The sequence below is a fragment of the Bubalus bubalis genome, chromosome X (genome assembly GCF_019923935.1).
Source record: "Bubalus bubalis isolate 160015118507 breed Murrah chromosome X, NDDB_SH_1, whole genome shotgun sequence".
Classification (NCBI taxonomy): Eukaryota; Metazoa; Chordata; class Mammalia; order Artiodactyla; family Bovidae; genus Bubalus; species Bubalus bubalis.
In genome coordinates, this window is record NC_059181.1 from 137968044 (window position 1) to 137982032 (window position 13989).

The 13989-nt window shown below is 37.0% G+C and overlaps 1 protein-coding gene and 1 non-coding gene across 13 annotated transcripts in view; one reads left to right on the forward strand and one right to left on the reverse strand.

Moving 5' to 3' along the window:
- The window catches only part of ENOX2 (ecto-NOX disulfide-thiol exchanger 2), a 291413-nt gene that overhangs the window by 8626 nt on the left and 268798 nt on the right, over window positions 1-13989 (reverse strand). For 11 of the 12 annotated variants that reach the window (XM_044937251.2, XM_025276941.3, XM_025276944.3 and 8 more), the window contains 2 exons: window positions 4976-5157; window positions 2549-2656 (listed from right to left, as the gene is read on the reverse strand). In XM_044937251.2, coding sequence (XP_044793186.1) covers window positions 2549-2656; window positions 4976-5157 — 290 coding nt within the window. The remainder of the gene's footprint in view (window positions 1-2548; window positions 2657-4975; window positions 5158-13989) is intronic. The other variant, XM_025276939.3, reaches the window with a different exon arrangement.
- TRNAC-GCA lies at window positions 10207-10278 on the forward strand. The gene has a single exon. It is a non-coding gene; the product is annotated as a tRNA-Cys (tRNA).

Sequence of the window (13989 nt, forward strand, 5' to 3'; positions counted from 1 at the left end):
GCCTTCAAAGCTTCCAGGATGCTGTCCCTGAATGAAACTAATGGTCTTTGCTGCAAGACATGTTGTTCTGTGGATTTACAGGCTTCCAGGCTGTAGTCAGAAGGGAAATCTTTCTTGATGACCTACTCAATCTTTGGCCTTTAGAATCCAATCCGGTCAGTAACCATCATGCCAAGTTTGATTTAAACTGCTGGCTCACTTCTAAGCCACAGGCTGTACATCTGCTTCTAACCCCCTTAAAACATTACATGATCCAGTAAGACATTTCTTAAGTGTGAGAGTTTAACAGATTGGGGTTGATTTAAGATATGAAGACATTCTGAGAAGTTTTAGATATCTTGAATCAAAATACAGCCTGACTGAAACCTGACTTCAATTTTATTACAGCTGGCATTTGAAAAATTAGAAGGTATATTGAAGGGCTGCTTATCACCTTGCATTTTACTAGCAGATTCAAAGAGCTAGTTCTTTCTGCAGGAAGACAGACATAAGTCACATTGTTATATTGCAAAACACTGACGATAACTCACACTGTGGTTTACTGTCAAGAAACACAAACAAAAAGAAAAAAGATCCCTCCTCACCAAAACTTATTGCTTTCCTTTCAACCTGAAATTATTTTTCCAGTCTAATGTGATGGTACTTTGCTTTCTAACCTAATTGTGTCAGTTTGAAATATGTGGTCACAAATCAGCTTCCCAGAGAAGATCAGTTTATAATGAACTCTCATGACTTTCTCTGAAGGAAGCCTCCCTTAAAATAACAGGACAAAAACATATTCTGACTCACATGTTTCTCATTATCAGTTGCATCTCTCCTTCTGTCCTCTTTAGCTGCCACTCCATGCCACTCCATGGTGGCTCAGAGGTTAAAGCATCTACCTGCAATGTGGGAGACCCAGGTTTGATCCCTGGGTCAGGAAGATCCCCTGGAGAAGGAAATGGCAACCCACTCCAGTATTCTCGCCTGGAGAATCCCATGGATGGAGGAGCCTGGCGGACTACAGTCCACAGGGTCGCAAAGAGTCGGACACGACTGAGCGACTTCACTTTCTTTCATGGTATATGCAGTTTCAAAACGGGAAACATTTAGACTTAGTTCTAAAACTGCAAGATTCTTCTGTACCATTTGACCCTTCGCTTCTTTAAATGAAATACTTTACAAAACAGAGGGCTGATTACACTTGACGTCCTCAAGTCAATTAGTGATGTCAATCCTGAAGAGTGATTTTAAGCTTAATGTCATTAGTGTAACCCCCTGTTTATCTATAGCCTTCTGGCTACACAACACATTCCATTTTATGCAAGAAGTGAAACAGAGCTAAGAAGAAGCTCTGGGACATTTTAGAAGCTCTGCTTGTATGAGGCAAGTCCTGCTAAATAGAGCAGCTTTGGCACTTTTCAATTAAATGCTTGATAAATGAATTTGTCTGGAATTATGCTGGTCTCTTTAATAGCACCCAGAAAACTGGAAAGTGAGTTGGTTTTATGAAGTGGAAGAATTAAAAGCATATTGCAAATGGCCTCTGGAAAACACTTTCCATCATTTGTTTCAACTACACCAAGGTTGCCAGTTCTTAATGGCACTCTAGGGGAGTCAGTAGGCTCACAAACACACCCAGGGCCTGTATGCATTGCATCTTTCTGAGCTGAGCACAGAAGAGAAAGGGCACAAGCTCTTGTGGAACTGCAGAACTGTGGAATTGATTCCTGGTTCTTGCTCTAAGCTTCTAATCTTCTCTTCCTTCTGAGACATTAAAGTCAGGCAGCTCTGGTCAATGGGCCTTTCTTTTCAGAGAATAACTTCACTTGGTTCAGGCATAAAGGAGGTTAGAGAGGTGTGACATGGAGACGCCACCAGTTGACTTTAAACACCTTAAATAGACTGGACACCCGATGCATGGTTGCGATACATTATTTCATCCAGAAATTTAGTAGACTTTCTCTGAGGTCCTCGTTGGTGGTTCTTATGGCTGCAGATTCTCATTAGGCAGAATCCCATTTTGTCTTCCCTGTTACTATTATCTAGCTTTAGCATAATGTGTCTCCTTGTTTGCTTTCCAAGTACCCCCCCAACCCCGCTCCACTTTTGGTTTTGGCCATTTCAACCTACAGCAGCTAATTATTATACTAGATGGAGTGTCTGCAAAGAAATGTCAATGTTCAATGTTCTAGTTGTACTTGAGTTTCTTCATTTAATGAAATGCTTAATTAAAAGTATTTTGTGTCACACAGACTTTGACTGAAGGAAGCAGTGATGAGGTATATATTCTGATCATTTCCAAGAAGGAAGACTGAGGAATATTATGGATGGACAGACATTTTATTCATTGAAAAGTACACTTTCCTGAACCTTCAGAATTGCCAAGGACTCATATCTAAATGCTGAGCTCTTGATTCAAGAATTAGCCTGGATAGGAGACTTTTAATCTCCATTCAACCAAAGATTTCACATTTGACACCTTTTGGTAGGAACTTCCAGGGCATTTTCATTGTCACTGAAAAGCAGGAAAGGAACAAGGGAAAAGGAACACTTAGGATTCATGTACCTTTTCTTTGAGATTTTCCAGCATTTTTTCCACCTGTAACTTGTCATCTTTGATTTTTTCCAGTTCAGCTTCTTTCCTTTTGTATTCCTCTTGGACTTTCAGTAGATGCTACAAGAAAGACCAAAGATAATCAAGTCCTAAGAAGCCACACTTCACTCAAAAACCCTGGCTGAAGTTAGATATTAGGCAGGCCTGCCTCAATTTCCCCCAGCACACACACTCATTTCTCCATGCAAAGATACTAAAGGGAAAATCAAGACACTTTTCACTTGAAATTATTTTATCTGGCTCTTATAAGTCTTTTGGATTTGTTCATATTTTAGAAACACTCTGAGAAACTAATTGGTCTAATCACTTAATTTTCCTATTCCAGCCAGATGTAAGGGTGTTGTTCAGTTGTTAAGTCATGTCCGACTCTGTGACCCCATGGACTGTAGCCTGCCAGGCTCCTCTGTCCATATTTCCCAGGCAAGAATACTGGAGTGGTTTGCCATTTCCTTCTCCTGGGGATTTTCCTGACTGAGGGACTAAACCTGGGTCTCCTGCATTGGCATGGGGATTCTTTATCCCTGAGCCACCAAGGAAGTGATGTAAGTGTAGGGTGCAGTTAATACTATGTAGACAATATCTTGATTTTGGCATAGAACTGAGCTTAATGTTGTAAAGCATTCTTGCAAATAGCCATTTTCCTAGCCAAGCTCAATTTCTGTGAGGAACGTAGTAAAGAATCCTATTTCACAAATGTTAGTTCCCTTATCAGTAGGCAAGGAACTGGATTCATCATTAATGATTATTACAAATTCTATGTATTTAGTATCTAACATGTGCCAAGTATTACGCAAAGGGTTTCACATGCATGATCTCATTTAAGCCTCACAATAATCCTATGATATATAAGCCTGAAGATTAGAGAGGTTTAGTGGTTTGCCTAAGGCTAATCAGATAGTCAGTGCCAGAGCTGGAATTTCAGTTCAGGGTGAGTCAATCCCACAGCCAGTGTTCCTAACCAACATATTAGACTATACATCTATTGGGGATAAGATGGCAGAAATTTTACCATGGTTTACATGGCTACTTTCCAATAAAAGGTAATCAAAATAAGTAGAATTAATTTTTCAGGAGGTAGAGACTTAATTGTCTCACTGAGGTTTTTGAAGTGATGGGATGAAAACAAAAAAGTTCATTAGTTTTCAACTGAACCACTCCATTCTTAGGTGGACTGGTTTCAAAATCAAGGAAAGAGGGGAAAACCACGACAGGAAAATGTTTTGCTTTTCACAGGCTTGCAAAAGACCATTGAGAAGGACAAAAGACACAGTACAATGTACATTGTCAAAATTCTTTGATGTCTAGCTGAGGAGATGTATTTTTTTGGTGGGAAGATCTCTGATGTAACTTACATGTTCTAATTAAACTCCATGGTGACAATAAAAGGAAGGTACCCATTACTTCACACATTTTGTTAATAGGAAAGGTGAAATATTAATGTGATCTTGCTTGTCACATAGGAAGACAACGATAGCAGAAGTAATAGGAACATGGGGCTCTTAGTGCCAGAAGAGACTCCATGTTCACAATTTGTGACTTCTAACCATCAATAAGTTTCACCCTAGATAATTCCGAGGCACACAACTAAAAAATTATTGCACAATTTAAGCTGTAAGGAAAATGGCTGGTAGTCTGGCAATACAGAAGAGGATAGTACCCTTACTGAGAAGTAGTACTCCTTTGCTATAATGGGAACAGATGCTGTATCTTTAAATAGTAGGCTTGTTGGGGTGATAACCACGTGAAACTTCTAGGCATCTATTACACAGTGTTGTTTTTGAATGCAATTACAGTTGGATGCACTTATTTACTTTACTTTTTACACTTGAGATAATGTGCAGGTAAACTCATTCACACAAACGACTGTGAAAACAAAACAAAAGCAAATTGGTATTATGTACCCAAAAGCACTGATACTTAAAAGCCCATAACATCCCTCCTTCCACCCAAATCAAGGGTAGGATTCTGGTCATTTCTTCTAAAAGACTGTATTATTTAGCATTGTATCAACTAGACACTTATTCACCAGCACTTTTGCTTATCTAAGTAATTAAGGTTCTTCATAATGACCTTGAGACTCTGTTCAAATCCTAAAGTGTATTTGGTAGCATAAAGAAAAGATTAGGTTATTGCTCAGTGTAGTTTTATTGCTAAGTATGTTTTACTGAATGCACAATCTTTGGAAACTGGTGATCCATTGTTTTCCCTGTATTTACCAAAGATTTCATGAACTACAATATGTAATCCCTTCCTCAGCCATGCCAGAAAACAGAATATCAAGAAGAGGTTTACTATCCTATTTGCTTCTGGGGGCCCTTTTACAGGTGAGGAGCTGATTACTAGCCTTCCAAAAAGCTCAGAAAACCAAAATGCCTTTACCTGTTGCATTCCTTGCAGGGCTTGCTGCAGGAGTTTCAGCTGCTGTTCCTTGTTTGGGTCATCTTCTCTGTGGGCTTTGCCTTGTTCTTGCTTGAGCAGTTCCACCTCATTCCGGTAGGCATCTAGCTGCCAACGGAGGCTGTCATTTTCTTCTTTCAGAGCTTCTGCCTGTGATACTAAAGCTAAACAATCAATATAAAGTAGTAAAAACCATATATCCAGGTTCTGTTGTGGTTCACCTTAGCCCCATGAAGACTTGACGTTTTAAACTGACATGTATGAAAAGTCTCTCAATGAGAAACTCTAGGTCTGAGTTGGCTATGGTAGCAAGAGATGGACACAAAATCACAAAGACTCATTTTTGTAAATGAACACAGAATTCCAACACACAAAAGTCCCCATCATGTTTCAATTCCTCTCTCTAAACATCACTACAATATTTCTAGGTAACATCAGTTACTTTTACTTGAAATGCAGCAAACGGTGAGTCTGTAATAATAAAATACAAGGCTAATTGTCTTGCACTGATGACTGTCCACTCAATAATTTTGCTTACAGTTGTTTTAAAAATGCAGCTTTTTAATGAAGCTTCCTCTGGTCCTATAGAGAAAAATGAAATGAAGTTGCTCAGTAATATCCGACTCTTTACTACCCCATGGACTGTAGCCTACCAGGCTCCATCCATGGGATTTTCCAGGCAAGAACACTGGAGTGGGTTGCCATTTCCTATAGAGGAAAGGTAAATGTAAAACTTAAGACACAAGACTTCCTGGGGAATTCCCTGGTTTTCCAATGGTTAGGACTCTGTGCTTTCATTGCTGAGGGCCCAGATTTGATCCCTTGTTAAGGAACTGAGATCCTACAAGCCATGTGGCGAGGCATTAAAAAAAAAAAAAAGACTTCCAGTTTATGGTCTAGCATGTAAGGAGCTTAGAAGTCACTATTCCATCCTAACAACAAGTAAAAAGCTGAACTAACTGGAAAAAAATCAACAACTCTTCTTTGATACAACAGAGAAATGAAGCAACAATGCAAACTCATACACCTCCAATTGGAGAGACAACAGAGGAATACAGAGGATCACAACTTACCAGACCAGAAAGCCATCAGCAGATATCACCACAGGAAACAGTGACAAGGTAGGAAAACCTAAACTATACTTGTCAATTTGCTGGAGGCTCAGTGTAGACAAGTCTGAGAGTTAAAAAGTCCAGGGAGACCCAGTCATAGCTTGGTTCCTACGCTTTTGTGAGTCTTATGTACAGAAGCTCCACCTGGTCCTCAGAGTGAACACTGGAGAAAAATTCCTATGTAGTTCCAGCAGGGGAGGGGAGAAAGAAACCCTTTTGAAATATGCCAGAGCTTCATGTTCTTCTGTAAAAGAATTGCCTTCAGGAGAAATTATTTCACCAGACCCTAACCTACTGGAGTAGTACTAGAGCCTAACCAACCCGGGGAACCAACCAGCTCCAGCCCCCTCCAGCCATTCTGTCCCACCTAAGTGGGACACCTAAGAAAAAACTGAGGACCACTTATGAAGTTCAGAGGTACAGACTCACTAAAAGACTGAGACCTAATCATAGGACTATAAAATGATTCTCTTCCCACCACATCTTACCACCATACCAAAAAAGTCCTATTTAACAGAGCTCCTTTCACCTAGTACATCATGTCCAGATTTCAGCAAAATTTACAAAGCATACTAAAAAGTAAAAAACATAGTTTGCAGAAACTGAACAAGGATCAGAACCAGTCAGATATGGAAGAAATGTTGGAGTTATCAGACTAGGGATTTAAAATAACTATTACTTGTAATTTCCTGATGGTCTAGTGGTTAGGACTCCATGCTTTCAATGAATTCTCTCAACTGAGTCTGTGAGGGCCCAGCTTCAATCCCTAGTTGGAGAACTAAGATCCTACAAGCCACAAGGTATGGCCAAAAAAGAAAATGAAACAACTATTATTAACATGCTACAGTTTTAATAGAAGAAGTAGACAACATGGAAGAATAGATGGATATTGTATGCAGAGAGATGGAAATTGAAAGAATCAAATAGAAATACTAGAGATTAAATACATGAACAGAAATGAAAAGTCCCCTTAATGGACTTACTAGTAGATTGAGCATGACTGAGGAAAGAATTTCTGAGTTGGAAGAGTTGACAACAGAAACATCCTAAACTGAAACAAAAAAAAAATCAACCCCCACAAAGAAAAGAAAATGTAAGAATTGTAAGACAACTACAAAAGATGTAATGTATACATAATGAGAATGTCAAGAGAAAAAAGAGAAGCAGAAGCAATATGTAAAAGAATAATGACTGAGCATATGTCTAAATTAATGCTAGATACAAAACCACAGATCCAGGAAGTTCAGAGAGCATCAAGTAGGATAAATGCCAAAACACATAACATTTAAATTTCAGAAAATTAAAGAGAAAAAACAATCTTGAAAGAAACCAGAGGGAAAAAACCACCTTACCTATAGAGAAACAAAGATAAGAATTATATCCTACTTTTCCTCAGAAACCACCTAGGCAAGACTAGAATGAAGAGAATACTCAAAGTGCTGAGAGAAAAATAATCTACCAACTTAGAATTCTGTACCTTGTGAAATTATTCTTCAAAGGTAAAGGAGAAATACCTTCTCAGATGAAGAAAAATTGAGGGAATTTGTTGTTATTAGGCCTGCCTTGCAAGAAATGTTAAAAGAAGTTCTTAAGACAGAGGAAAATGACATAAGTCAGACACTTGGATCTACATTAAGAAAGGAAGAGCATCAAAGAAGTAATAAGTGAAGGTAAAATAAAAACTTTAATTTTTCTTATTCTTACTTGATCTAACAGATAATAGTTTTCTCGAAATACTAGTGACAATGCATTCAATTATGTATGCTTGTGTGTGTGTGTGCTTATGTATAAGTGAAATTAATGACAGCAATGATACAAGGAATAGGAGGAAGGAACTGGGATTATATTATGATAACATATTTGCACTAGCCACAAATTGGTATAGGGTTATTTGAAAGTGGACTTATTAGTTGTAAATGTAAATTGCAAACTCTAGGGCAACTACTAAAAAAGTAAAAAAAAAAGTATAACCAATATGCTAAGAAAGAAGAAAAAAGAAATCATATAAAATGCTCAGTTAAAACCACAAGGAGCTAGAAATGTGTAGAAGGCAAAAAGAACAAAGAACAAGAGCAATAAATAAAAAATAGTAACAAATATGGTGGATGTTAATCCAACTACATCAATAATTATTGTAAACATCAATTGTCTAAATACAACCATTAAAATCCAGATATTGTCAGAGTAAGAAAAAAACAAGAAACAACTATAATGGTATATTTAAGAAACATTTAAAATATAAAAATACATATAGATTAAAAATAAAAGAATGTTAAACAATACACTATGCTAACACTAGTAAAAAAAAAAAAAAGTAAGAGTAGCTATACTAATTTCAGGCAGAGTTGACTTCAGACCAAGGAAAATTATCAGGGCTAAAGAAGGGCATTACATAGGAATAAAGGCATTAGTACTACAAGAATACATAACAAGCAATGTGTGTGAGCCTAATACTAGAGTATCAAAATAAGTGAAACAAAATCTGATAGAACTGCAACAAAAAAATAAATGAACCCACTATTATAGAGACTTAATACCCCTCTATCAAAAGTGGAATGATCGAGTAGGCAGAATATGAGTAATGACACAGTTGAACCCACAGCACCATCAATTAACTGGATATAATTGACATGTATAGACTATTTCATTTAACAGCGGATTATATATTCTTCTCAAGCACACATGCAACATTCACCAAGACAGATTATATTCTTCATCATAAAACACATCTAAAACACATTAAAAGAATGTAAGTCACAATGGGTATGCTGTCCAACCATGATGAAATTAAACTAGAAATCAATAACAGAAAGATAGATGGAAAATTCCAAAATACGTGGAGATCAAACAACACACTTCTAAAAAACACATGAGTCAAAGAAGAAATCTCAAAAGGAATTTAAAAATATTTGAACTAAATGGAAATAAAAAACACAACTTCTCAAAATTTGTGAGATGCAGCTAAAGCCATGCTTAGAGGGAAATTTGTAGCATTGAATACATATATTAGAAGGGAAGAAAGACCTAAAATCGATCATCTGAGCTTCCACCTTAGGAAACTAGAAAAAGAAGAGCAAATTAAATCTAAAGTTAGCAGAAGAAAACATATAGTAAAAATAGATCAGAAATCAATTAAATAGAAAACAGGAACTCAATAGAAAAAAATCTGTAAAAACAAAAGCTGGTTCTTTGTAAAGATCAATAAAGTTGAGAAGACTCTAGCCAGGCTAACTGAGAAAAAAATAGAGAAAATACAAATTACTAATGTCCAAAATTAAAGAGAGGATGTCACTATAGATCCTATGGACATTAAAAGGATAATAAAGGAATATTATGGACATGAGTTTGAGCAAGCTTTGGGAGTTCGTGATGGACAGGAAAGCCTGGCATGCTATAGTCCATGGGGTCGCAAAGAGTCGGACACGACTGAGCAACTAAACTGAACTAGTCCATAGTTCAGTCCATAGTACATACTCCACACATTTTATAACCTAGATGAAATGGGCCAACTCCTTGAAATCTGTTGAAATGCACACACAAGAAGTAGACAGTCTGAGTAGGCCTCTATCACTTAAAAAAATTGGATCAATAATTAATAACTCTCTAAAGTAGAAACTACTAGGCCCACATAAATTTACTGTTGAATTATTTAGGGAAGAAAATAATACAAAATTTCTACAATCTCTTCCAGAAGATAGAAACAGAGAACATTTCCTAACTCATTATATGAAGTTGGCATTTTCCTAATACCAAAAACCATATGAAGACATACAAGAAAAGAAAGTACAGACTGCTATCTCTCATGAACACAGACGTAAAAATTCTCAACAAAATACTAGTAAATCAAGTGCAAGAATGTATAGGAAGAAATATACCACAATCAAGTGGAATTCATCTTGGGTATGCAAGGCTGGTTCAACATTTGAAAAATCAATTAATGTAATTCATTATGTTAACAAGTTAAAGAGGTTAAAGTTGCATGATAATACAATAGATACAGAAAAGGTATTTGACAAAATCCAACACCCATCCATGATTTTAAAATCTCAGTAAACTAGGAATGGAGAACTTCCTCAATATGATAATAAACATCTACAGGCTTCCCTGGTGGCTCAGAGGATAAAGCGTCTGCCTGCAATGCAGGAGACCCAGGTTCGATCCCTGGGTTGGGAAGATCCCCTGGAGAAGGAAATGGCAACCCACTCCAGTATTCTTGCCTGGAGAATCCCATGGACAGAGGAGTCTGGTGGGCTATAGTCCACGGGGTCACAAAGAGTCGGACACGACTGAGCAACTTCACACACACACCACCATACATCATAGAGAGAAACTTGAATCACTCCCATTAAGAACGAGGCAAGGATGCCACCACTTATCACTGCTTTTTTCAACTTTGTACTGGAAGTCCTAGATAATTCAATCAGACAAGAAAAGGAGATAATTTTCCAGTATAGATTATTTTTAAAATATGTGTTATTTTTATAGTCTAATGCCCTTGATCATTTTAAAATGAAAATATATAATGGCAACCCACTCCAGTATTCTTCCCTGGAGAATCCCATGGACAGGGGACCCTGGTGGGCTACGATCTGTGGGGTTGCAAAGAGTCGGACACAACTGAGCAACTAACACACTATTTACATTTGCACATTAAAAATGAAATATTTAAGTAGAGATGTAACAAAATACATACCAGATCTATACGAAGAACACTACAAAACTCAGGTTGAAAATGAGTGGAAATCATTCAATTCACATTGAATTCAAGTGAAAAAATGAATGAAATAAAACTAAATAAATGGAGAGATTTTATGTTTATGGATAGGATGGCAATATCATAAAGATATCAGTTGTTTCCAACTTGATCTGTGGATTCAATGCAATCCCAATCAAAATCCAAGCAAGTTACTTTGTGGATATTGACAAACTGAGTCTAAAGTTTATAAAGAGAGGCAAAAGACCCAGAATGTCCAACTCAACATTGAAAGAGTAGAATAGAGTTGGAAGACTGATGCTACCTGGTTTCAAGGCTTAACAGAAAGTTAATAGTAACTAAGACAGTGTGGTGTTGGTGAAAGAAAAGACAAATAGATCCATTAAATAGATTAGAGAGTCCAGAAAGAGACCCCCATAAATAGAGTCAACTGATTTTTGCCAAAGGAGCAAAGGCAATACAATGGAGCAAAAATAGACTCTTTAACAAACATGCTGGAACAACTGGACATCACAAAGATTAAGTCAAAATGGATTATAGACCTAAATGAGAAATCCTAAACTATAAACCTCCTAGAAGATAACATAAGAGAAAAATGTAGCTGACCTTGAGTATGGTGATGAGTTTTTAGACACAATACCAAATGCATGATCCATGAAAGAAATAACTGATAACCTGGAATCAGTTAAAATAATTAAAATAGAAACCTTAATTAAAATAGAAACTTCTCTGTGAAAGACAATATCAAGAAGAAAAGCCATAGACTGAGGAGAAAATATTTGCAAAGGACACAGTTGATAAAGGACCACTATCCAAAATATACAATGAACTCTCAAAACTCAACAATAAGAAAACAAACAACCCATTTGGGCTACAAATCTGAACAGACACCTTGCCAAAGATATACTAATGACGAGTAAGCATATGAAATGATTTCAACATCATATGTCATTAGTGAATTGCAAATTAAAACAGGAGTGTGATATCACTAGAAACATATCAGAATTGCCAAAATCCAAAACAATGACAGCACCAAGGACTGGTGAGGATGTGGTGTAAATAAGAACTCTGCTTCATTGCTGGTGAGAATGCAAAATGGTACAGTCACTTTGGGAGACAGTTTGGCAGTTTCTTACAAAACTAAACAGACTTTAATGATATGATCCAGCAATCATGTTCCTTGGTATTTACCCAAATGAGCTAAAAACTATGTCCACACAAAAACCTGCACATACATATTTACAACAGAAAACTTGGAAGCAACCACAATGTTCTTTAGTAGTTATCTAACCACTAATATACTGTGATACATCCAGAAAATTGAATAATAAATGACACTAAAAAGAAAATGAGATACAAAGCCACGAAAAGACATGCAGGAAATGTAAATGCATATTACTATGTGAAAGTAGTCAATTTGAAAAGACTGCATACTATATGTTCCCAACTATATGCCAGTCTGGAAAGGGAAAAACTATAGAGTCAGTTAAAAAATCAGTGGTTACCAGGTATTTGGGTGGAGGGAAGAATGAATAGGTTTAGCACAGAAGATTTTAAGGTCCCTGAAACTATTCTGTATGATACTACAATTGTGGACACACATACATTTTGTATATTTCTCCAAAACCATAAAATGGGTACCAAGAGTGAATTCTAATGCAAACTATGAGCTTTGGGTGATAAGGATGTATTCAGCTACTGTAACACATGTACCTCTGGGGTGCAGGATGTAGATAGTGGGAGATTGTATGTATATGGGGACTGGCAGTATTTGGGAACTCTGTACTTCCTGCTCAATTTTGCTATGAACCTAAAACTGATCTAAAAATTAAAGTTTATTAATTGAAAAATAAGACACATGGGGAAACCTAGATTAAACTTATTTATGGTTATGGCATATTTTTCAAGATCAAAAATCATAAAAGCTACTTCAAAATACTTAATAAGAAGATTTTCATTCATTCAACAAACATTTATTGAATTCCTTCCAAGTTCCAGGCTTATGACTATGGTAAAAAATGAGATTCCACTCATCTCTATTGTTTACACTCCAAATTAATGGATATATTTGTAGTTTATTCCCTTTTTGATTCCTAACAGAATATAGAGTTCAGAAAAGAAGTATCATCAAAATGGGTCAAAATTACAAATCTGTACATTAAATGTATAAGAATGTTAAAAGATAATTTGGGACTTCCTTGGTGGTGCAGTGGATAAGAACCCAGCTACTAATTCAGGGGACATGGGTTTGATCCCTGGTCCTGGAAGATTCCAGATGCTGTAGACCAACTAAGCCCATGCATCACAACTACTGAGCTTGCGTGCCACAACAACTGAAGCCTGCACAACTACTGAGCCCACAAGCCACAACTACTGAGCTTGTGTGCTGCAACTACCGATGCCTGCGTGCCCTAGAACCTGTGCTCCACAACAGGGGAAGCCACTGCAATGAGAAGCCTGAGCACAACAAACAGTTGCCCTTGCTCGCTGCAACTAGAGAAAGCCTGTGCACAGCAATGAAGATCCAGTGCAGCCAAAAAAGAAATGAAATAAATAAATTAATTAAATGAATAAATAAATAAATAAATAATGTTATATAATTTGACAAAGGTGTGAATTTTTTCAGCTACGTATGGGAAGTAACTTTTGGTAGAAGGTAGTAAAAAACATAATTGACATAAAATCTTTGAGATTATTAGCTATAAATGGTGGAAGAATAGTTTTCTAAGGGGTTTGCAAAGACAAGATTCACCCTGTACATAATGAACAATAAGAAGTTGTGCTTTATAAGGATGAAGTATATAGAAGAAAACTATATTTCAAGGGTGAAAACATTTCCTATTCCTGAAAAAAAAGCTGCCTATAGGGAAGTGCTGGGTTTAATTCAATGCCTTGAATCTGAGGGTTATCCTAAAATAATTAGGTACTGATGAAGGCTGATGTGATCAGATGAAGCAGGTAACAGAGCAATGAGATGGCTGGATGGCATCATCAACTCAATGGACGTGAGTTTGGGCAAACTCCAGGAGATAGTGAAGGACAGGGAAGCCTGGCGTGCTGCAGTCCATGGGGTCGCAAAGAGTGGGACATGACTTAGCTACTGAACAACAACAACAATCCAAAGAAGAGAGTGACAATGTAATAGGCAGGATCTGGTGAGAAATGCCTTC